At 37.9% G+C, this 22216-nt stretch overlaps 2 protein-coding genes across 2 annotated transcripts in view; one reads left to right on the forward strand and one right to left on the reverse strand.

Annotated features, from left to right (window-relative positions):
* The window catches only part of LOC132650957 (zinc finger protein 431-like), a gene marked incomplete at its 3' end in the record, with an annotated part of 255891 nt that overhangs the window by 93149 nt on the left and 140526 nt on the right, over window positions 1-22216 (reverse strand). The gene's annotated exons all lie outside the window — the stretch shown is intronic.
* Window positions 5852-22109, forward strand: LOC132651004 (zinc finger protein 120-like). Its single transcript, XM_060376331.1, has 4 exons — window positions 5852-5957; window positions 19256-19382; window positions 19595-19655; window positions 21016-22109. The coding sequence occupies exons 2-4, from the start codon at window positions 19349-19351 to the stop codon at window positions 21203-21205; spliced, it is 285 nt and encodes a 94-aa protein (XP_060232314.1). The 5' UTR covers window positions 5852-5957; window positions 19256-19348; the 3' UTR covers window positions 21206-22109.

The following is a 22216-nucleotide window of genomic DNA, read 5'->3' on the forward strand; positions in this document are numbered from 1 at the left end:
CATGACAAGCAAACAAAACCGCAAAAGAACAACACAAGAAAAAATGCACTGGGTACAATGCGTGCAAAGAAAATGGAAGAAGAAAATACCAAAACTCAAAACAGTGACCTGTCTCTCTATGGGCCCTCTATCCTGTTCCATAAGTGGTGACCTACACCGAAATCAGGATCCAACCAACTACACCAGAGTTTGGAATGGTGTCCTGCATTCAGCCAGACCAGAGAATGACGCAGTAAAATATCTGTTGATCTCTACCAGACCAGAGTCCAAACACCAGCCAAACTCTGCCAGACCAGAGACCATAGCAGCAGCAAATCTCGGCCAGATCACAGTCCAGAGCAGCATCCAAACTCTGCCAGACCTGAGGCCAGAGTAGTGGCTAAGCTCTGCCAGACCAGAGACCAGAGAACATTGGCAGAGGTGCCAAGCCTGGGGCTCCACATACTGTATCCATCCTTTGGCACCTCCTTGCCACTCTCATGGGAGCCTGTGGAGCATAGCTCAAGCTTCCCTGAAATGAGAAAGAATCAAGTCTAGAGGGATAGAAGGATTCTGTCCCATGTCCTCAGTCAGTCTCAGAGACAAAAAAATGGCAACAAGGGACAAAACAGTTAAACAAGACACAAACAGCTAGATCCCATTGCTTGTGCAGCAGAAAAATACACAGAGCTAGACAGCAGATTCCACCATTCCTGCAGTGGAAAAAAATGAAAGTAGGATATCAGAGAATCTCTGCTACAGGAGATACCTGCATTGTCCTTGTCCAACGATCCAGAGATCACAGAAAACTGGGTACTCTACCACCCTTTACAGATAGGGGCATATTCATCCTCTCTGAGGTCCAGAGATCACAGAAAACTCAGTACTCAATTACCTTTACAAATGTGCCTCTTTGAGGGGTGTCTGGAAAGTCTTCCAGGCCCCCTCTGCCCCACAGCTGTCCAAAGCATCAGCTCTAACCTTTCTGACCACACAGATTACATATTTTGCCTCGAGTCTTGAAAAAAGAAACTACAGAAACACAGAGACAGACACAGAGAGATACTGACAGAGTGCTCACTTACTGGCTGTTGTTCAGCTCCATGTGCTGGGGGTGCTTGGGAGACTTGGGAATCCAATATGAGAACCCATATGTTATGGCCAGCACTTAGGGTCACCAAAGATCATCAGGAGCTGGACCATATATGCAAGAGCAAAGAGTTTTATTTGGGCTTAAGCTGGGTCTCTCCATCATTACCAACACAATGGATCAGAGAGGAGAGCCCTGAGCAGCTGCATGGCAGGGTTTTGATTGGGGTCTGAGGAAGGACCAGGAAGTTGTAGTTTAACAGTTAAAGGATTGGGTGACATTCAGCAAGGGCAAGCTTTTTATCAAGTGATTGGCTAGCTAACATAACTCTAGGCCTCAGGAATGTTAGGTATTTTCTGTGTCATTGAATCTTCTACAAGGTTGGTAGGGTGCTCAGCACAATCGTCCCACTTTAAGATACTTTTCCATCCTTGTGGTTATCCTCAGACTGTTCCTTGGGTAGGGAATCTTATGACATGGCCCAATTCCTGGTGACCTTGGGGTAGAGTCACTAGTCTGGTGACCTTTAGGTGACCTTTTTTAGTCCTAGTTCCTGGTGATCTTTGGGGGTGTCAGGTAGGTTCTCTAAGTTCTAAAAGATCCATTTGGATTTTGTGGGGGTTGTAAATGATATGTCCTGTGTCAGAAAGCACTCCAATATCAAGCTATGATATAGAAGAGTAGAACTGATGATGTAAAGGATTTACTATTGCTGAGAAACTAGAATTTAGCCGAGGGAAAACTGCCTGTAAAACACTACACAAATAAGTAGTATGATAACCAGGCCTGTTAGAGATTAGGATCGGAGGATGCACATGTTTGCTGACCAGGATTATCTAGAAATGTGGCAGGATGAGTTCTTTTAATTTGTAATTTTCCAACGTGTATTTATTAATTCATGAATGTGAATGAAAACAGACCAGACTGGTGGGTGTACAATTTGGGTCAGGTAGCTTGATCCAGTGAATATTGAATTTCAAATTAATGGACTTTCCTATGCCCATATGTACAATCCTCATTGAAATAGTTCTGTCAGTTCAAATTTGAGCCACAGGCTAGTGGATAAAGCTGTGTCTGTCAGGTTACAGGTCTCAGCAGCTAATATTGTACACAGGGACAACATTAAACAGTATCTTATTAATGGCTTTCACTCTACAAGAGATTGACCTGTGTTTTTCAAAGTCAGTATGCTATGTGTATTTTTCAACTAAGAGGTTAAGATCACTGGCTGCTCTTTCAGAGATCACAAGTTTAATTCCCAACAACCACATGGTGGCTCACAACATCTATATGAAATCTGGTGCTCTCTTCTGGCGTGCAAGTGTACATGCATGCAGAACACTGTATACATAATAAATAAATAAATAAATAAATAAGTCAGTTGTTGGTATTACTAAATTTTATTTTGTTGATGAATCACTGCTCTAGTCTATTAGTTAATATTCTCTGATAATCCCCAGTCATTAAGAATTTCATTCCTTTTTCTCTAGTGCTTTTATTTTTGTTTTTGTTTAAAGCAATGTCTCCTGTAGATCAGCCTTTCACATGTTATGTAGTTTACACTTTATTTGAACACTGAATGCTACCTCTACAGCCCAGTGCCTAGAATATAATCCTCCAACTCTTTTCAGGTGGGCCCTGACTGGTTAGTGTGAAGTAAAAGAGATCAGTGAATGAGTGTCCACTGACTTCCCTGGGTTTTGTTTGTTTGTTTGTTTGGAGCTGGGTGATTACAAATAAAGCGAGACCTGTGTAAGAATTGAGCTCACTGAGCTACTTTGAAGCTGGTGTTGTCACAACACAGAAACGGAGGGGAAGAGGGAAGATGGCAATGATAATGGTAATCAATTTTAGATGGTCAGTAAATGTGAAAAGTGTATACTTAGGGCTGGGAGTTATACACAAAGAGAATCAAGAATATGGATTAGTTGCTGAACTTGTTTCTGGAAAGCAAATTTTTACAGTTACACTAGTTCAAACACACAGGAGATCTGGACAAAGTGGGGTGGTAGTGCCTAACAGGAATGCTTTCCCCTCCCCCCATTTGAAAATGCACAACCTGAGAGAGAAAAGGTGTGAGTAATATTTTGTGTGCTCTAATACATACTTGAATTCCCTGAAGAATATTGGACCATAAAGCCATTTTCAACTTTTAAAAATAATTTTTAAGATTATAATGAAATCGTTTCAACTTTCTCATTCCTCTCTACTCTTACATCTCAAAAGTTGGGATAAATCCTTAAGGTGGCTACTTAACAATCAAAGCAGATTTGGCTGTCAGGTTCTCCCAGCATCCCTCAGTCCTTACCTGTTACAAGGTATGGGTGTCAAACAGAGTTCTCTAGCCCAGGAGTTAAGCTGCCCTCCTCCCAGCTGTCCTCCCTTATGTATTCTAACCGTTTTGGTTACCTGGTCTTTTTCATTTATCATTTATCCTCCTGGCCCTTTGTTCTGGCTCTCTACTTCCCTCTGTCCTCTCTTCTCACATAGCTCAGGGTCATGTCAACTCTAGACTGTCCCACATTTCCCTGTGTCTATCTATAATAAACTTTCTACTCCAACATACCTAGGAACAGCCACATCCTTTTTGTTTTATATCTCATTTTTGATGAGCTTAACTACTCCTTGATTAGAATTCATGGCCGTTTGTTTCTTTAATGGTTGTTACTGTTTGTCTTTGACTGAAGTTTCGATGAAGGACTTCCCAACTATGAGGTAGAGATGAATGCACTGGACACTGAGTGTGTAACATAAATTACCTGTATCATGGAAAATGAACAGGTGCCCTGGGAGAGTGGAAAACTGTATTTTAAATTATTTCCAAAATGAGGGTGTTGCAGGATTTGATCCCAGTGTGATTCCTTAGATTGTGAACTGTAAAAACCTGGGCTTTGTTTGGTATGGTTGAGCCCTAACACAAATCTTAATTCCAAGAACTTTCCATTTATTCTAAACAGGTGATTATGGTATGAATCCGTCAGCCCTGGAACATACCTTTAATTCAAAAGCTCCCTGTGCATAGGATTAAATAATGTTAACCCTAGGTCAAGAGGCAAAGCAAGAAGCCAGCTGACAGGGATTAAAGAGTAAGTGGAAATTTCAGCTGAAATGTATTTAAGAGAGAGTGTAAAAGTGGAAGGAGTTTTAGCTTGGTAGCTATGGGGCTTTTTGAGCTTTGAGCTAGAACGCCTTTGGTGTTGGATTATTTTGGCCTATCCCCCCTGAGCTGTCATCTGAACTGGTGAGCTTTTGGAGCTTTTTCCTCTTAGATGTGAGGTGAGTAGCAGGGTCAGATGGATGCTTTATCTGACTTTCTGAACTACCAGGTTTTCTCCCCAGTACCTAGCTCCTGGGTCTGTATTGGTAAACTCAAACAATTGGGATTTTCATTTTTTTTATAACAACACTAGGGTTCTGTGTGCCCCTAGGGGTTGGGGCAAAGCTAGAATACCTCTGCTATCTGCATCAGTTGATCTTTTATACACTGGTAGAAGAGCTACTACTGTCCTGAGACTCAGCTGTATTGTCCAAGCTAATGAGGGAGTCTGCATGGGACTAGCAGTCAGGACCAACAGTGGGAGGTAGCTTATGGGTTTGTTCTGGGATTGTACTCTGATGTAGCTGTAGGGAGCTGTGAATGAGACCAGAGCCCATGCCATGGTGAGTGAGGGGCCATTGTTCCCAGGCCAGGCAGAGCAGGTCTGCTAAGCTATCACGGCCTATTCTGCTTTGACCGAGATGGGCTGTGTTTCAGACTCTGATTCTGTTGTTTTCCATGTGGTGACTTCAGCAGAGATCCTTGTCCTCTTACCCTTCTTGAGTGTTGACTGTTCAAGGAGGAGGGGACCCTGTGGCTTGGGCAGTAGAAAGTTGTGGTGCTTATAGTATCACTATCTAGTGTGCACACCCAGGCATTGCTTTTGCTGTGCATTAGATAGATAGATTGGAAAACTGAAAGTCTCATTTCTAGAAATGCCTCATGTTATATTCCACACATGGTTTTGTGTAACAAATTTTATAAATAGTTTTGAAAGTGGTAAAAAAAAGTGGTGGTGGTCATCTTAAGCAATACTTGCTTATTTTTTTTTTAATTTATTTTTTACCTTTCAACTATCAATGAACACACTGGTGTAATTCAGGAAAATTGAATTCTTGGGTTCAAAAGGATTTTCTGAGGTGCAAAATTTTGTCCGTGTCAGGTGTGCCTGGTTTTAGATAAGTGAATAGGGCAGATTCCACATCTTGTGACATAATCCACACAGCAGGAAACATTAAATTATTCTCCAACTTTGTTTTGGGTGTGAGTGTTGGCAAGGGCAGAGATGTGCCTGAACCCACAAGGCGACATGAGGGACTGAAAGCCATAGCTCATCTTTTTGATCACCTCCACTTTCTAAGAGACATCCAGAACAAAAGGACTCTCTGGAAAGGACATTAGGAGTAGCTGCAAAGTCAAAAATATAACAGTTTTGGTGTACTTTGAGTTTGTCTTGTAGGAGTTGTGAAATCTGTGTTTATTTAATTTGTATTAAATTTAAAAAAATCAAAGGTATCTCTGATCCAGTGTACATTTTTCATGTTAGAGTTTCTTTAGGTTTTTTCATGTAAAATTGGCTATATTTTAGGCTTATGTTTTTGGCTTTTTTCTCCCACAAATACTGTACATATTCTTGATTGTTGAAGTTTGTGGGGAGTACAGAAGTCACATCATGCCAGAAGATTTATGAGATTAGTGGCAATAGAGTCTTCATTTATTTTTCTGTTTTCCTCTATTTCTTACCAGGTGGCTTTTCTGATATTAGAGTTAGAGATTTTGGATTGTCCTTTAGCAAGCACATAAAGACAATTTGCACTTATGTCTGTAAAAGGCCGAAGAGACAACATTAAGGTGAGTGATACCACTTGACCAGTTACTCCTTTTCTTTGGGCATATTCTTTTGGTGACATATTCTGTCCTTTTTCTTCAGAAGTTTCATGTGGTGGTCCAGTGGTATCCATATTATTTAGTTGGATGTTTTTATTCTCCTGAAAAGATTACATCAAAACCCTGCCCCATACCCATTTTTTATTTAAGAAGAAATCACTAGTCTTTATAAGTTTGTTTGGACTCAATGACCAAGGTCTCTGATGAAGAGTTACCTCTGCTTATTCAGAAGATCTCTACTATTCAAATCTAATCATTATCAATTTTGATAGGATCCACCTTTCTTTTCCTGTTAAAACATTCGGTTTTACCAGTGAAGACACAGTTCAGTAGTTTCTCACTGTCTACTCCTTTTAGTTATGTTTACTTCTTTTTTTTCTAGAGTATTTAGGTGTGCTGTTAAGTTGCTACTAAGAGATCTTTCTGATTATTTTTTTCTGAATATACTTAGTGCTATGAACTGTCTTCTGGTCAACATTTACATTGTGTACTATGAGTTTTGATATGCTGTGTATTCATTTCATTTACTTCTAGAAAGTCTTTAATTTCTTTATTTCAGTTTTGATCCATTTTTTATTCAGTAGAGAGTTGTTGAATTTCTATGAGTTCGTAAGCTTTCTATTGTTTTTGTTATTGGTGATGTGCTGCTTTAAACCTTAGTGGTCTGATAGGATGCAGGAGGTTATTGCAAATTTCTTATATCTTTTGAGACTTCCACTGTTCAAGTATATCATCAATTTTGGAGAGCAATATATGATTTGCTGAGAAGAAGGAACAATCTTTTGTGCTTGGGTAGATGTTCTGTAAATATTATTTGGGTATATTTAGATTTTTGATGTTAGCTGGAGCATTTCTCTGTTCAGTTTGGTCAGGAGGAACTGTCCATTGGTGAGAGTGATATATTGAAGTCTTTCCCTATCAGTTTATGAGGGCCAGGATGTGATGCAAGCACTGCAGAAGTGTTTCTTTTATAACTTAGGTGCTCTTAGGTTGGGAGCATACATGTTAAGTATTGAAATGTTATATTGCTGGATTTTTTGAATACATCATGTCCTTTGCCATCTTTTGATTAGGTTTTTGAAAGCTGTTTCATTGGATATTAAAATTGATATACAAGCTTGATACTCCAGTCCACTTATTTAGAATATCTTTTTCCAAACCTTTACCTTGAGATAATGTCTATCTTGATGTGAAGCTGTGTTTTTTTGTATTTAGAAAAAGGGTGGATTCTATTTTATCATCCATTTTGTGAGTCTGTGTTTTTTTATTGGTGAATTTGGGTTAATGTTATTAAGAGATATCATTGAACAGTGATTGTTATTTTGGTGGTGGTGGTGGTTTTAGCACCTTGAGTGGGGCTGTATTTATAGATACATATTATTTAAAATTGACCTTTTTATGGAACATCTTATTTTCCCCATTTGGTGATTGAAAGTTTCTGGGCATAGTTAGTAATTTGTGTTGGCTTCTGTAGTTTTTTAGAATCAGAAGCACTGTGTCTAAGCCCTTCAACTTCTAGCATTTTTACTGAGAATACAGGATTAATTCCAATAGATCTGCCTTTTTTTTGGTTGGTTTTTGTTTGTTTTGGTTTGTCTGATTGGTTGGTTAGTTTGGTTTCTTTGTTTGTTTTTAGTTGCAGCTTTTCATATTCTTTCTTCATTCTGTATATTTAGAGTTTTGATTATTCTCTGGTAAGAGGACTTTCTTTTCTGGTCCAGTGTCTTTGATATTTTGTATGCTTCGTGTGCCTTGATAGACATCTTCTTCTTTAGGTTAAGAAATTTTTCTTGTATGATTTTGTTGAAAATGTCTTCTGGACCTTTGATCTCATCCTTCTTCTTCTAATCTGATTATCAGCATGTTGTGTGTTGTCATACTGTCCCGTAAATCCTGAATGTTCCCTGAAAGTTTGTATGTAGACAGGCTGGTTTTGAACTTACAGCTCTAACTCCACTCAAGTGTTGGGCTTAAATGTAGGCCAACATGCCTGGCATCAACATCACCGTCATTGGCTGCTGAGCATGGAATATACGGATTTAGGTATTTATTTTGTTTTGTTTTGTATATGTAAGCATAGGTTATTGTGTTGATCTTCATCAACATCTTGCATTTGAAATATTGGCAGGGAGTATATTTAATTTCTTAGGATGGCATTTATTCATTGACACTAACACTATCTGAGCTTTCTGAGTCATTGAATTGTGGGTTTGTGACGCTCTTCTTACCTGTTGTATTTTTTTATTTTATTCGTTTGTTTTATTCACATTTAATTTATTTTTAATTTAAATTTGTTTTTTTTTAATTTATTCTCTGACATGAACTTGAGCCTTTGATTACCTCCTCCTAAGTGTTGCAGCCTTGCAATGCCACAGAGGAAGATGATGCAGCTATCCTTGATGAGACCTGATAAGCTAAAAGGGAAGGAGTTCCTCCTCAATTAGAAGACTAGAGAAAGGGAATAGGGGCAGAAGAAGGAGGGTGGGTGGGACTGAGAGGATATGAGGGAGGGGCTACAGCAAGGATACAAAGTGAACACATTGTAATAAATAAATAAATTAAATTAAAAATAATTTATTCACTTAACATCCCAATTGTAATCCTCTCTCTCATCTCTTCCTAGTCTCACCCTCCATTCTTCTTTCTCCTTTATGCCATTTCCAATATCTCAGATACAGGGAGCCCTCCTCTCCTACCATCTGAACCCAGCCTATCAAGTCTCACTAGGATTGCCTGCATCCTCATCCTCTGTGGCATAGCAATGCCCCCTCCACCAAGGGGAAGTGATCAAATAGCAGACAACAGAGTCCATGTCAGAGCAGGCACCTTCTCCCCTTACTATGGATAGAACATGGAGACTGAGCTTCCTATCAGCTACATCTGAGCAGCGGTCTAGGTCCTCTTCATGAATGGTCTTTGGTGGGTGCATCAATCTCTCCAAGTCCCCATGGGCCCAGATTTGTTGTCCTTGTTGGTCTTCTTATGGAGGTCCTGCCAGCTCTGGGTCTTTCTATATTCTATCCTCCCACTCTTTCCTATGATTCCCTGTGCTCTACCCAAAGTTTGGCTGTGAATCTTAGCATCTGCTTCGATCCCCTCCTGGGCAGAATCTTTCGGAGGATATGTTTGTTAGGCTCTCATTCTCTTCCCTCTCCTCAGTCACTTCTGGTGTCGATTCTATTTGCCCTTTTGAATAAGACTTGACCATCTTCCATAGGGTACTCCTTTTTATTTAGCTCCTTTAGGTCTGTAGATTGTAGTATGTTTATCCTATATTATGGCCATTACCATTTACAAGTGAGTATATACCATGCATGTCTTTCTGGTTTTGGAATAACTCACTTAGGATGATCATTTTTAGTTCCATCTACTTGCCTGAAAATTTTATAATTTCCTTGTTCTTTTAAAATACCCGAGGTGCATTCCATTGTGTGAATGTACCACAATTTCTGTAAAACAATGGTTTGGTTGAGAGATGTGTAGTTTGTTTCTCTGTTATTGCCATTATGAATATAGATGCTATGAACACAGTTGAGCAAATATTTTTGTTGAATGGTGGAGCATCTTTTTGATATATTCCCAGGAATGGTAGAGCTGGGTCTTGAAGTAACACTATTTTCAATGTCTGAGAAAGCATCAGATTGATTTCTAAAGTGGTTGTATAAGTTTGCACTCCCACCAGCAATGGAGGAGTATTCTTCTTTCTCCACATTCTCATTAGCTTGCTGTCACTTCACGTTTTGACCTTAGCCATGATGGGTTTAAGATGAAATGTCATTTGCATTTCCATGATGACTACAGATATTGAGCATTTAATGTCCACCATTTGATATTCCTCTGTGGAGAAATCTCTGTATAGTTCTGTACCCCAGTTTTAAATTGGATTATTTGGATTGTTGGAGTTTAATTTCTTGAGCTCTTTATAAATATTGTTTATTAGCTCTTCCTGTTGTATGTAGGGTTGGTGGAGATCTTTTGTCAGGCTGTAGGCAGTCATCTTGTTCTACTGACAGAGTTCTTTGCTTCATAAAAGCTTTTTTCTTTCATGAGATCCTATTTGTTAATTCTTCATCTTCGAGCCAGTGTTCTTGGTGTTCTGTTAAGGAAGTTACCTTCTATGCCAATGAGATCAAGCTCTTTCCCAATTTTTCTTCTAACAGATTTAGTGTATCTGGTTTTATGTTGAGGTCTTTAGAACAACTTGGACTGTAGTTTGATGCAGGGTGATAAATATGGATCTATTTTCATTTTTCTACATGTAGACATCCAGTTAGACCAGCACCATTTGTTGAAGATGCTGTCATTTTTCCATTGCATGGTTTTGGCTTCTTTTACAAAAATCAAGTGGCCATAGGTGTGTGGGTTCACTTATGGGTCTTCACTTCAATTCCATTCATCCACCATTCTGTTTTTATCACAGTACTGTGCAGTTTTTATTACTATTGTTTTATAGTAGAGCTTGAGATCAGGGAAGGTGATACCTAATGAAGATCTGTCTTTGAACATGATTGTTTTAGCTATTCTGGCTCTTTATTTTTCCATATGAAGCTGGGAATAATTTTTTCAAATTCCTTAAGAATTATATTGATATTTTGATGGGAATATCATTGAATCTGTAGATTGTTTTTGTTACGATGACAATTTTTACTATGTTGATCCTACTGATCCATAAGCATGAGAGATATTTCTATCTTCTGGTATCTTTTTCAATTTCTTTCTTCAGAGGCTTGAAGTTTTTGGGTTTTTTTTTTTGTTGTTGTTGTTGTTCATATAGGTTTTTTACTGGCTTGTTGAAGATAACACCAAAATACATTATGTTGTTTTTTTTTTTTTACTGGCTATTGTGAAGTGTGTTATTTTCCTAATTTTTTTCAGTCCATTTGTCCTTTGCATACAGGAGTGTATTTTTTTGAGTTTTCTTTTTCGTTTTTAGTTAACTTTATATCTAGCCACTTTGCTGAAGTGTTTTTCAACTGTAGGAGTTCCCTACAGTAGAATATTGGGGGTCATTTTTGTTTACTGTCATATCATCTGTGAATCAAGATACTTTGACTTCTTCCTTATCAATTTGTATCCCCTTAATCTCCTTTAGTTGTCTTATTGCCCTAGATAGGACTTCGAGTACTGTATTGAAGAGATTTGGAGAGAGTGTGTAGCCTTGTCTTGTCCCCAAGTCCAGTGGAATTGACTTAACATTTTTTTCATTTAGTTTGATGTTAACTATATACTATTCTGTATATATTCTGTATATTCTGTATATATTCTGTATACTATCTTTACTATTTTTAGATATGTGCCTTTGTCCCTGGTCTCTCTAAGACTTTAAACAAGAATAACTGTTGGATATTGTCAAATGCTTTTTCAGCATCTAAGAAAATGGTCTTTTTTTTTCAATTTGTTTATACAGTGGATTACATTGATGGATTCCATATACTTAACCACCCTTGCATGCCTGGGATGAAGCCTACTTGGTCATGGTGGATGACATCTTTGATATGTTCTTGGATTTGGTTTGCAAGTATTTTATAGAGTATTTTTACATCATTGTTCATAAAAGAGATTGGTCTGAAGTTCTCTTTCTTTTTGGGGATCTTTGAGGATTTATCAAGGTGACTGTGGTCTCACCAAAGGAATTTGGTCATGTTGCATCTATTTCTATTTTGTGAAATAATTTGGAGAATATCAGTATTCGCTCTTCTTTGAAGGTCTTGTAGAATTCTGCTCTGAAATCATCTGACCCTTGGATTTTTTTTGGTTGGGAGTATTTTGATGGCTGCCTCTATTGCCTTATTCACTATAAGGCTATTTAATATCTTTACCTGATGTTGATTCAACTTTGCTAAGTGGATTTTAAAGAGAATTGTATATTTCATTTAGATTTTCAAATTTTGGAGCATATAGGCTTTTGACATAAAAGGTAATGGTTCTTTGGATTTTCTCAGTGTATATTATATCTTTTTCTTTCAGACTTTGTTGATTTGGATAGTGTCTTTCTGCCATTTACTTAGTTTGGCTAAGAATTTGTCTGTGTTTTTTATTTTCTCAAAGAACTAGCTCTTGGTTTCGTTGATTCTTTGAATTATTATCTTTGTTTCTAATTTATTGATATCAGGCCTGAGTTTGTTTTTTCCTAGTGGTCTACTCTTGCTGGGTGTGTCTGCTTCTTTTTTCTTAGGTCTTTCAGGTATGCCATTAAGTTGCTTGTATGGGATGCCTCCATTAGCTTATGATGGCCTTTGTTGGTATTCAAACTCCTCTTCGGACTGCTTTCATTGCATCCCATATGAAGTTGAGAAATCTTCTATCAAGGTTTGTAAAATATTCTGTTGGTATTTTGATGGAAATTTCATTGAATCTGTACATTACTTTTGGTAAGATGTCCATTTTTACTATGTTAACCCTGCCAAGCCATGAGTATCGGAGATAGTTCCATATTCTGATATCTTCTTCTAATTCTTTCTTCAGAGACTTGAAGTTTTTTTATACAAGTCTTTGACCTGCTTGGATATGGTCACACCAAGGTACTTTATGTCCTTTGTGGCTATTGTGAACGGTGTTGTTTCACAAATTTCTTTCTCAGCCCTTTTATCTTTTGTATACAGGAGGGCTACTGATTTTTTTTTTGAGATAATTTTGTATCCAGACACTTTGCTGATGGTGTTTATCATCTGTAGGAGTTCCCTGGTAGAAGTTTTGGAGTTACTCAGGTATACTATCATATAATCTGCAAATAGTGATACTTTGACTTCTTCCTTTCCAATTTGTGTCCTTTTGGTCTCCTTTAATTTTCTTCTTGTTCTAGCAAGGACTTCAAGAACTATGTTGAAGAGATATGGAGAGAGTGGGCAGCCTTGCCTTGTCCCTGAATTCAGTGGGATTGCTTTAAGTTTCTCTCTGTTTACTTGATGTTGGCTACAGGCTTGCTGTATATTGCTTTTACTATGTTTAGGTATGTGCCTTGTATCCCTGATCTCTCCAATAGTTTAAACATGAATGGATGCTGGATTTTTTCAAATGCTTTTTCAGCATCTAAGGAGATTATCATGTTTTTTTCTTTCAATTTTTTAATATTGTGGATCACATTAATGGATTTCCGTTTGTTGAACCACCCCTGCATACCTGGCATGAAGCCTACATCGTCATAGTGGATGATATATTTGATGTGTTCTTGTATTGGGTTTGCAAAGTATTTTGTTGTGTATTTTTGCATCAATGTTCATAAGGGAGATTGGCCTGAAATTCTCTTTCTTTGTTGGGTCTTTGTGAGGTTTAGGTTGCAAGGTGACTGTGGCTTCAATGAATGAGTTTCGTAGTGTTCCTTCTGTTCCTATTTTGTGGAATAAATTGAAGATAGCTGGAGTTACCTCTTCTTTGAAGGTGTGGTAGAATTCTGCACTGAAACCATCTGGTCCTGAGCTTTTTGTGGATTGGAGTCTTTTGAGGAATGCTATTTCCTTAGTGGATAAAGGACTATTTTATTGATTCAGCTTTGGTAAGTGTAATTGATTAAGAAAATTGTCCATTTCATTTAGATTTTCAAATTTTATGGCATATAGACTTTTGAAGTAAGTCCTAACGATTGTTTGGATTTCCTTAGTGTCTTTTGTTTTGTCCCATTTTCATTTCTGATTTTGTTAATTTGGACAATCTCTCTCTGCCTTTTAGTTAGTTTAGCTAAGGGTTTGTCTATCTTGTTAATTTTCTCAAAGAACCAGGTCTTGGTTTCATTGATTCTTTGAAATGTTTTATTTATTTCTAATTTATTGATTTCAGTCCTGAGTTTGATTATTTCCAGGTGTCTCTTCTTTTTCGGTGTGTCTGCTTCTTTTTTTCTAGGGCCATTAGATGGGCTATTAAGTTGATTGTGTGAGATGTTACAAATTTCTTCTTGAAGGCACTTAGTGCTATGAACTTTCCTCTTAGCACTGCTTTCATTGTCTCCCATAAGTTTGGTTGTGTTGTGTCTTCGAATTCTAGGAAGACTTTAAGTTCTTTCTTTATTTCTTCCCTGACCCAGCTGTCATTTAGTAGTGAGTTGTTTAGTTTCCATGTGAGTGTAGGCTTTTTGCTATTTCTGTCGTTGTTGAGGTCCAGCTTTAGTCCATGGTAATTAGATAGGATACAAGGCATTATTTCAATCTTCTTATATCTGTTGAGATTCACTTTGTGACCAACGACATGGTCTATTTTGGAGAAGGTTCCATGAGGTGCTGAGAAGAAGGTAAATTCTTTTGTCTTTGAGTGTAAGATTCTGTAGATATCTGTTAGGTCCATTTGATACATGACCTCTATTAGAGATATTGCTTCTTTGTTTAATTTCTGTTGTTTACTTGTCCTTTGTTGAGAGTGGGGTGTTGAAGTTTCCCAGTAGTAATGTATGGGGATTTGTGTGCGGTTTAGGTTTTATTGATCTTTCTTTTACAAACGTGGGTATCTTTGTATTTGGAGCATAGATGTTCAGAATTATGATTTCTTCTTGGCGGAATTTTCCTTTGATGAGTATGAAATGACCTTCCTCATGTCTTTTGATTAATTTTGGTTGAAAATCTACTTTATTAGATATTAAAATGGCTACTCCTGCATGTTTCTTGGCTCCATTTGCTTGGAACCTTCCACCTTTCTATTTTGTGACTTAGATGTGTTTCTTGTATGCAACAGATTGTTGGGTCTTGTTTACATATCCATTCTGTAAGTCTGTGTCTTTATTGGAGTGTTAAGTCCATTGATGTTGAGGGAAATTAATGACCAGTGGCTGTTAGTTCCTTTTATTTTGATGTTGCTTGTGGTAGTGTGTTTGTGTGCTTGGTTACTTTTAGTTTTGCTGTAATGACATTATTTCTTTCCTGTGTTTTTCTGAATGTAGTTAGCTTTCCTGGGTTGTAGTTTTCCTTCTAGGAGCTTCTGTACCCCTGGATTTGTGGGTAGATGTTGTTTAAATTTGTTTTTGTCATTAAATATCTTGTTTGCTCCATCTATGATGACTGAGATTTTTCTGGGTATAGTAGCCTGGGTGGTCATCTGTGTTCTCTTAGGGTCTTCATGATATCTGTTCAGGCCCTTCTGGCTTTCATAGTCTCTGATGAAAAGTCAGGTGTGATTCTTATGGGTTTGCCATTATATGTTAAGTTGGCCTTTTTCCTTTGCAGATTTTAGTATTTTTTCTTTGTTCTGTATACTTACTGTTTATTATGTGGTGGGAGGATTTTCTATTCTGGTCTAATTTATTGGGTGTTCTGTAGACCTCTTGTATTCTTATAGACCTCTCTTTTAAGTTGGGGAAATTTTCTTCTATGATTTTGTTGAAAATATTTTGTGGGCCTTGGAGGAGGGAATCTTCTTTTTCCTCTATTCCTATTATTTTTAGGTTTTGCTTTTCATGTTGTCTTGGATTTCTTGGATGGTCTGTGTCAGGAATTTTTTAGATTTAACATTTTTTTTTGATAGCTACATCTATTTCTTCCATTGTGTCTTCCACACCTAAGATTCTTTCTTCCATCTCTCGTAGTCTATTTCTTATGCTTACCTCTGTAGTTCCTCTTTTCCTCTCTAAGTTCTTTCTCTCCACAGTTTCCTCCAATTGTGTTTTCTTTAATTTTTTTCCAATTCTCTTATCAGATCTTGAGCCATTTTATTGATTTCCTTCACTTCTCTGACTGTATTTTCCTTCAATTCTGTCAGCTGTTTGTTCGAACAATCCTCTGTTTCATTAATATCTTTTCGTGATTTAAGTATTTCCTCTCTAAAGGCCACAAATTGTTTGGCTGCAACTTCCTGTATTTCCTTAAGGATGGCCATAATCTGTTTGACTTTATCTTCCTCCATTTCTTTGCAAATGGCAATAATCTGTTTGACTTTATCTTCATCTAGGTCTTTACGCAGTTTATTTTTTTTCCTCTATTATCCTGTTCATAAGCACAGATGTAAGGTCATCTTCTTGAATTTCATTTACCCTGGTGTGTCCAGGGCTGCTTGCCCTGAATAACTGGGTTCTGGAGATGCCATATTGCTTTGTCTTTTTGAGCTTTTACACTTGCCTCTACCCTTTTGGCTATCTTAGGTGTTGGGTGTTAGTTTCTGGTGCTTCCTGGAATCCTGTGGTGGGGATAATCCCCTTGGCAGGAAGATGATTTTTCCTGAAGGAGGCCTCCTCAGCTTTTGGGATACGGTCACTGAATAGCAGGTATTTTTCAGGAATTGCCAAAACTCACCACAGGCATAGAGACCTGAGCGGTAATTGTGGTCTTTGTTAGTCAAGGGGGCTCTCCTCTCACCCAGAGAAGTCCTGGAGACAGCTGTCCTGCTTCTGGCTTTCTTGCTGTAAAGTTAGTAAGCTGCAGCTGCAACCTGGGCACCCCATGGTTTGGTCAGCTTAGTTAGGGATAACTGGTCATCCCTTGGAGCAGTATCTGGGGTTGATCTTGGGGATCCCAGGCTTCTGTATGTCTGAGGTTAGAGCTCTGTGCCCCAGTACCCAAGCAGTAATCCATGGCAGCTTGGCACTGCTCTCCCATGTGCAACAGGAGGCTAGAGTCTGGAGCCTGTGAATAACCAGAAACTTTTCCAGAGCTAGGTGTCCTGAGGTAGGGCCAGATGTTTTCCCCACCTTTGGGTTTTCTCCCAACATGAAGACCTAGTCTGTGGTTTTTGACATGGTGTGTAGAATGGGTAGGCACTTGCCAGATGGCTACCAAGCTGGTGACTGGGAAAGAACCTGCGAACATTTCCAAGAATGTTCCCATTTGTGGTGGTGATAGTGTGTGTGGGGGGTAGTTGGCTGAGTGCTCTAAGCTGGGACCTGCTTTTTCCCTGTCTATGGGTTTTTCTCCAGACAGGGAAACCTATCCTCTAGTGTCCTGGGGCACACAGTTCTGTCTGTGATGGAGAATAGGGCATGCCGGTCTAGTGACTGGAGGCCCACTCAAGGCTGGCAGCTGTGCACCAACCAGTCTGCAGGATCTTTTCCAGGGATAGACTGGGTGACCTGAGGTCAGTCCCACTTTCTTCTTCCCTGTTTTTTTTTTTTTTTTTTGACACTTGGCTCCCAGTCTCTGGTGCCCTGGAGCACACAGTTTGGCCTGGGAAGGTGATCAGGACACACAAGTATATCCTGAGCCTGGAATATTTTCCGGGTTCTCACTGAGTGACCTGAGAGTGGAACTGAGTGATCCCCACACCATGGAGTTTCCTCTCACCTGGGAAACACGATTGCTGTTGTTTTAGGGCCCAGAATTCAGTCTTTTAGTTGCTGTACCAATATTGCTGTCCTGTTCCTGTCCTGTTCCTGTTCTGTTCCTGTCCTGTTCCTCCTGGCAATGCCATCTTGGATTCCCTCTTTCTCATCCCTTTCAATTAATTTTGGTTGAAAGTCTGTTTTATTAGATATTAGAATAGCTACTCCTGCTTGCTTCATGGGTCCATTTGCTTGAAAACCTTATTCCTGATGCAACATCCAAGAAATTTTCCCAGAGATTAGTGGGGTTCTCTGAGGTTGGACCCAATTGTTTCCCTCATCATTGGTTTTCTACTTACCAAGGAAACACAGTCAGTGGTGTTTGGGGGCCCACAGATCCAACTATTGGTCACTGTGCAGTCTCTGCTACCCATCTTATCAGAACAGTGTGAAATCAGCCCAGCCATCTGGGATCTATTTTTAGTTTTTACTGAATATAAGTATTTTGATTGTATGCATGAATATGCATCTCTTCTGTGCCTAATCCTCACAGTAGTCTGAAGATGTCTTCAGAACTCATGAACTTATAGCAATTGAAAGTAGCGGGTCCCAGGTAAACACTAACAATTGAGCCCAATTATTTGCAAGAGCAGTAAGAGCTCCTTACTGTTGAGCCATCTCTCCTATCTTATGTGGCTCTTTTATGATCAGCATTTACACTGCTAATATTTTTGTCTTCTATTTTTACCTGTTTAAACATGCATTCCCTTTTAATAAGATATCATTGCAGTTGCAGTTTAAGCTGGGGCAGTACAGATTTCTGGAAAATAAATATACAATAGGAGTGAATGTATAACTCCTTGTAGAAGCTTCAGTAAAGACCTCTGAGTTCTTTCAATATTTTGTGTTTGTTTGATTGACTTTTAGGGGAGGCTCTGTCTTAATATATAGGTCTGGCTGTCCTAGAACTCTTTGAATAGATAATGCTGACATCCAGTTCAATAAGATACACCTGCATCTGCCTCCTGAGTGATGGAATTGAAGGCATGACAGAATACACCCAGCTTGTCCACCATTTTTTGTAGTTAGTAACTGTTAATAAATTTCTCTGATCTGTACTTAGTATTGTTCATCTGTTAATTTCTCTCTCTGTGTGTCTCTGTCTCTATGTCTCTGTCTCTGTATTTCACACACTTCTCTCTGTTTGTCTTTGTCCACATTAATTGCCATGTCTATTTCAAAGCTATATCGTCTTCAAAAAGTTCAGATATGATACAGTTAAAACTTGTTATTCCGTTTTCTTCTAAAATGATTTAGTGATAACATTAACATTTCTTTTTTAATAGAAAAGTTTTAATCTTTATTTTTAATCTATAGATTACATTATTTAGTAAGGAGGATATACAAAACAATGATCAAAGAATAATCATGTGTTCTATTCCTTTTCTTTTGTCTGGTCACTCAGAAATATGATGTTATTGGCTATGATTGTTGTTGCTTGCCACTCACATTATTCTTATCCATGTATTCACTGTAGTCCACTTTCCCTTCCACAAATATATGAGCCCCCCTCTTCACATACTGATATGCCACATCCCTGAGCCCTGGTCAAAACATAATATTCAGTACCAGGTTGTCTTTTGACTTATGTTACCCATTTGTTCAGTGTCCCCTGATCAACACATCTCATTTGTTGCTATATAAAATATCATGACTGTGTTTTGTCCTTCCACCTGTCTCATGACAGGGTCCTGACCTACTCACCCAAGTAACTGAAGATGATTCATAGATTGCTCAAGAACCCAACTAATGGCTACTTTATATTCATGTCTTACAAACTGATGAAACACAAGTTTTTGAAGCACGCCTTTGTTTTTTTTTGTTGTTGTTGGTTTTTTTTTCAATCTAACCTTTAAGCTTTTTCATCTCCCCTACTTCACATCATGCACAGCACTCAACTCTAAAACATTCCCACTTCTGTGTCAGAAAATAAATTGAAGAAGCAGTAGAATTATATGATTATATTGACAATGAAGTATAATTTTATATTGTTGCCACTGTTTCTGTTGTACAAATGTATGGCATATTTTAGAATTCAGTGACCTTCAATGATGTTCATGTGAAATTCAACCAAGAAGAGTAGGCCTTGCTGGAACCTTCCCAGAAGCAACTCTACAAAGATGTGATGCTAGAGACCTGTGAAAACCTCGCTGCTATAGGTAAGACTGCAATTTTTCTTTCACTTTTAAAATAAAGAGACAACTCTTACTTTGTTATTAATCCTCTTCTGTAATTCCAATTGAGAATGAGGAGGAATGAGGTAAATAAATCAGGCATGGTTCTAAGGGTCATAGAAGATAGTGATTTAAGTTTTGCCTTAATAATAACATGATATTTCCAATAATATATATTTTCTGGTACTATATTTTAGGCTACAATGGGGATAAACATAATATTGAAGAACATTTTCAAAGTTCTACAAGTAATAAAAGGTAACTTTATGTGCATGTTGATACAGATATAAATCTTAAATTTTAATGTGTCCTGGAAGTTTGGTGTTTTTTGTTTGTTTGTTTGTTTGTTTGTTTATTGGCTGCTTTTCATTTTCTGATTTTGAAATAGATTTTTTTCTGAGTATCTGTGACTTTCTTAAACTTGCTTGTTAGACCAGCCTGACCTCAAAATCATACAGATCTGCCTGCTTCTGCCTCCACAAGTGCTGGGATTGAAGGCATGTACCAGCACACATGGCTGTGTCCTGGAAGTTTTAAAGCAAAGCAACAGTGTAAAAACAGCACTGCTTTAAGTGTACTGATGATCATTAATATCTCATAATTCCATGTACTTCAATGTCAGGTATCTGATTTGTGTTTACAAGGCACTCCCCTAAGATAGAAGAAAATGAAATTATATTGTAACAAAATTACCATTTGAATCATATGGATATTACAGCTACAGACTTGAACTGCCAATCTGTTTAGTCTCATTCTATCTACTCAGATATTGTAAGAGGTATACACACTGAATTGGTGATCAGTATGTGTCCAAAACCTTCTAATAAGCAAAAATTTCATATTAGAACCAGTGTTACTCATTTTCGTGCAGTCACATTGTAAAGTTTAGTGAAAGGAGCAGCTTATGAGAATCAAGAATATTGTTGTGGAGAAACCTTAATCCCTATATGACATGTCTATGATGAACAAAAAACAAAATGTGTTAATTCAATGTGGGAATCTTTATTATTTTTGTAAATTAAACTGGTATATCATATGTCAAAATGATTCTAAGACACATGAGCATTGGGATATTGAAAGCAGTGTCCCTGTCTTTCTCCAAGAACAATTGATTTGGTTGTAGTCCCCACTGTGAGTAAATTTTCTGAATATGATAAATGGTTAATGTTAATTGGTTTTGCAACTTCACTGAGAATTCATCAGCAAACTCATATTGCTGAAAATACCTATGAATACTAGGAATTTGGAACTTCTGCTTGTCTTGGCTCACTTTGTAAATGAAGTATCATTCATATAGTACAAAATTTGTGAATGGGATTGCTATGGTAAACCTCTGAATTCTTACAATACTCATTATATATAGGAGAAAACCTCTTATAGAAAAATGATGCGATAAAAGTGATCCACATAACAAATGCTCTTACCATCACAGGGATCTTCAAAAATACCCATAGTGAAGGGGAATACTGTGAATGTAAATAAAGTGATAAAACTTTAAAATTTGATTCTCCTTTACCATTAGACCAAATTATGAAATTAATTCATATAGATAAATATATTTATTAGTGTAATGAAATGACTGTGGTAAGTATTTAACATGTGCCAATTATCTTTGCAGGCATGAAAGTAGTCATACTGGAGAGAAACCCTTCAAATGCACTCTATGTGGGAAAGCCTTCCCGTATACCACTGTTCTCATACGGCATAAAAGAACACACACTGGAGAAAAACCTTATGAATGTAACCAGTGTGGTAAAGCCTTTGCAGAAAACAGTCATCTCATACGGCATAAAAGAACACACACCTGAGAGAAACCATATGAATGTAACCAGTGTGGTAAAGCCTTTGCAGAAAACAGTACTCTCTTAAGCCATAAAAGAACACACACTGGAGAGAAACCTTATGATGTAATGAGTGTGGTAAAGCCTTTGCAAAAAGCAGTCATCTCATAAGACATAAAAGAACAAACACTGGAGAGAAACCTTATGAATGTGACAACTGTGGTAAAGCCTTTGCAGAAAACAGTCATCTCTTAAGCCATAAAAGAACACACACTGGAGAGAAACCTTATGAATGTAACCAGTGTGGTAAAGCCTTTGCACGAAACAGTCATCTCATAAGACATAAAAGAACACATACTGGAAAGAAACCTTATGAATATTTCCTAACATGATAAAGCCTTTGCACAGCAGAGTAGTCTCTGAAAACATGAAAAAACACAGAGTGGAGACAAGCCTGGTGAGGAAAATTAGTGTGATTAAGCCTTTACATGTAACAGTCATCTCCTAAGACAACAACACATTCTGGAGGGAAACCATATGAATTAACTGTGTGGCAAAGCCTTTGCACATAACATCTCCTAATACATAAAAAAAAAACACATACTGGAAAGAAGCTGTCTGACTGTAACCAATGTGAAAAACTTTTGCACTTCAGAATCATCTTCACACTCATGAAAGAAATACTAATGGACAGAAAGCCTGTGAGTGCTTTTACCATGGTGAAACCATTCCATATTTGTATAATCTTCATCATCTTGGAAGGATTCATACTGGATAGAACTTATGAATGTGTTAAAATGGTGAGGCCTTGCACAAATCTACAGTCATCATCATCATGAAAGTATCCCTACTGGAGAGGAATTCTGTGACTAAAAGCAATATGGAAAGGCCTTTGTGTTCTTTGGTCCACTGAGATCCAACAGAAGTGAAAATCTAGCTCAATGGAAATGACCTTCCTTTTCTGAAGGGAAAGATTAAAGGGAATAGAGACAATAGGAGTGGAGGGTAGTAATGGGGGAGAGAGGGAGGGGGATTATG

This window comes from Meriones unguiculatus (genome assembly GCF_030254825.1).
Source record: "Meriones unguiculatus strain TT.TT164.6M chromosome 13 unlocalized genomic scaffold, Bangor_MerUng_6.1 Chr13_unordered_Scaffold_37, whole genome shotgun sequence".
Taxonomy (NCBI): Eukaryota; Metazoa; Chordata; class Mammalia; order Rodentia; family Muridae; genus Meriones; species Meriones unguiculatus.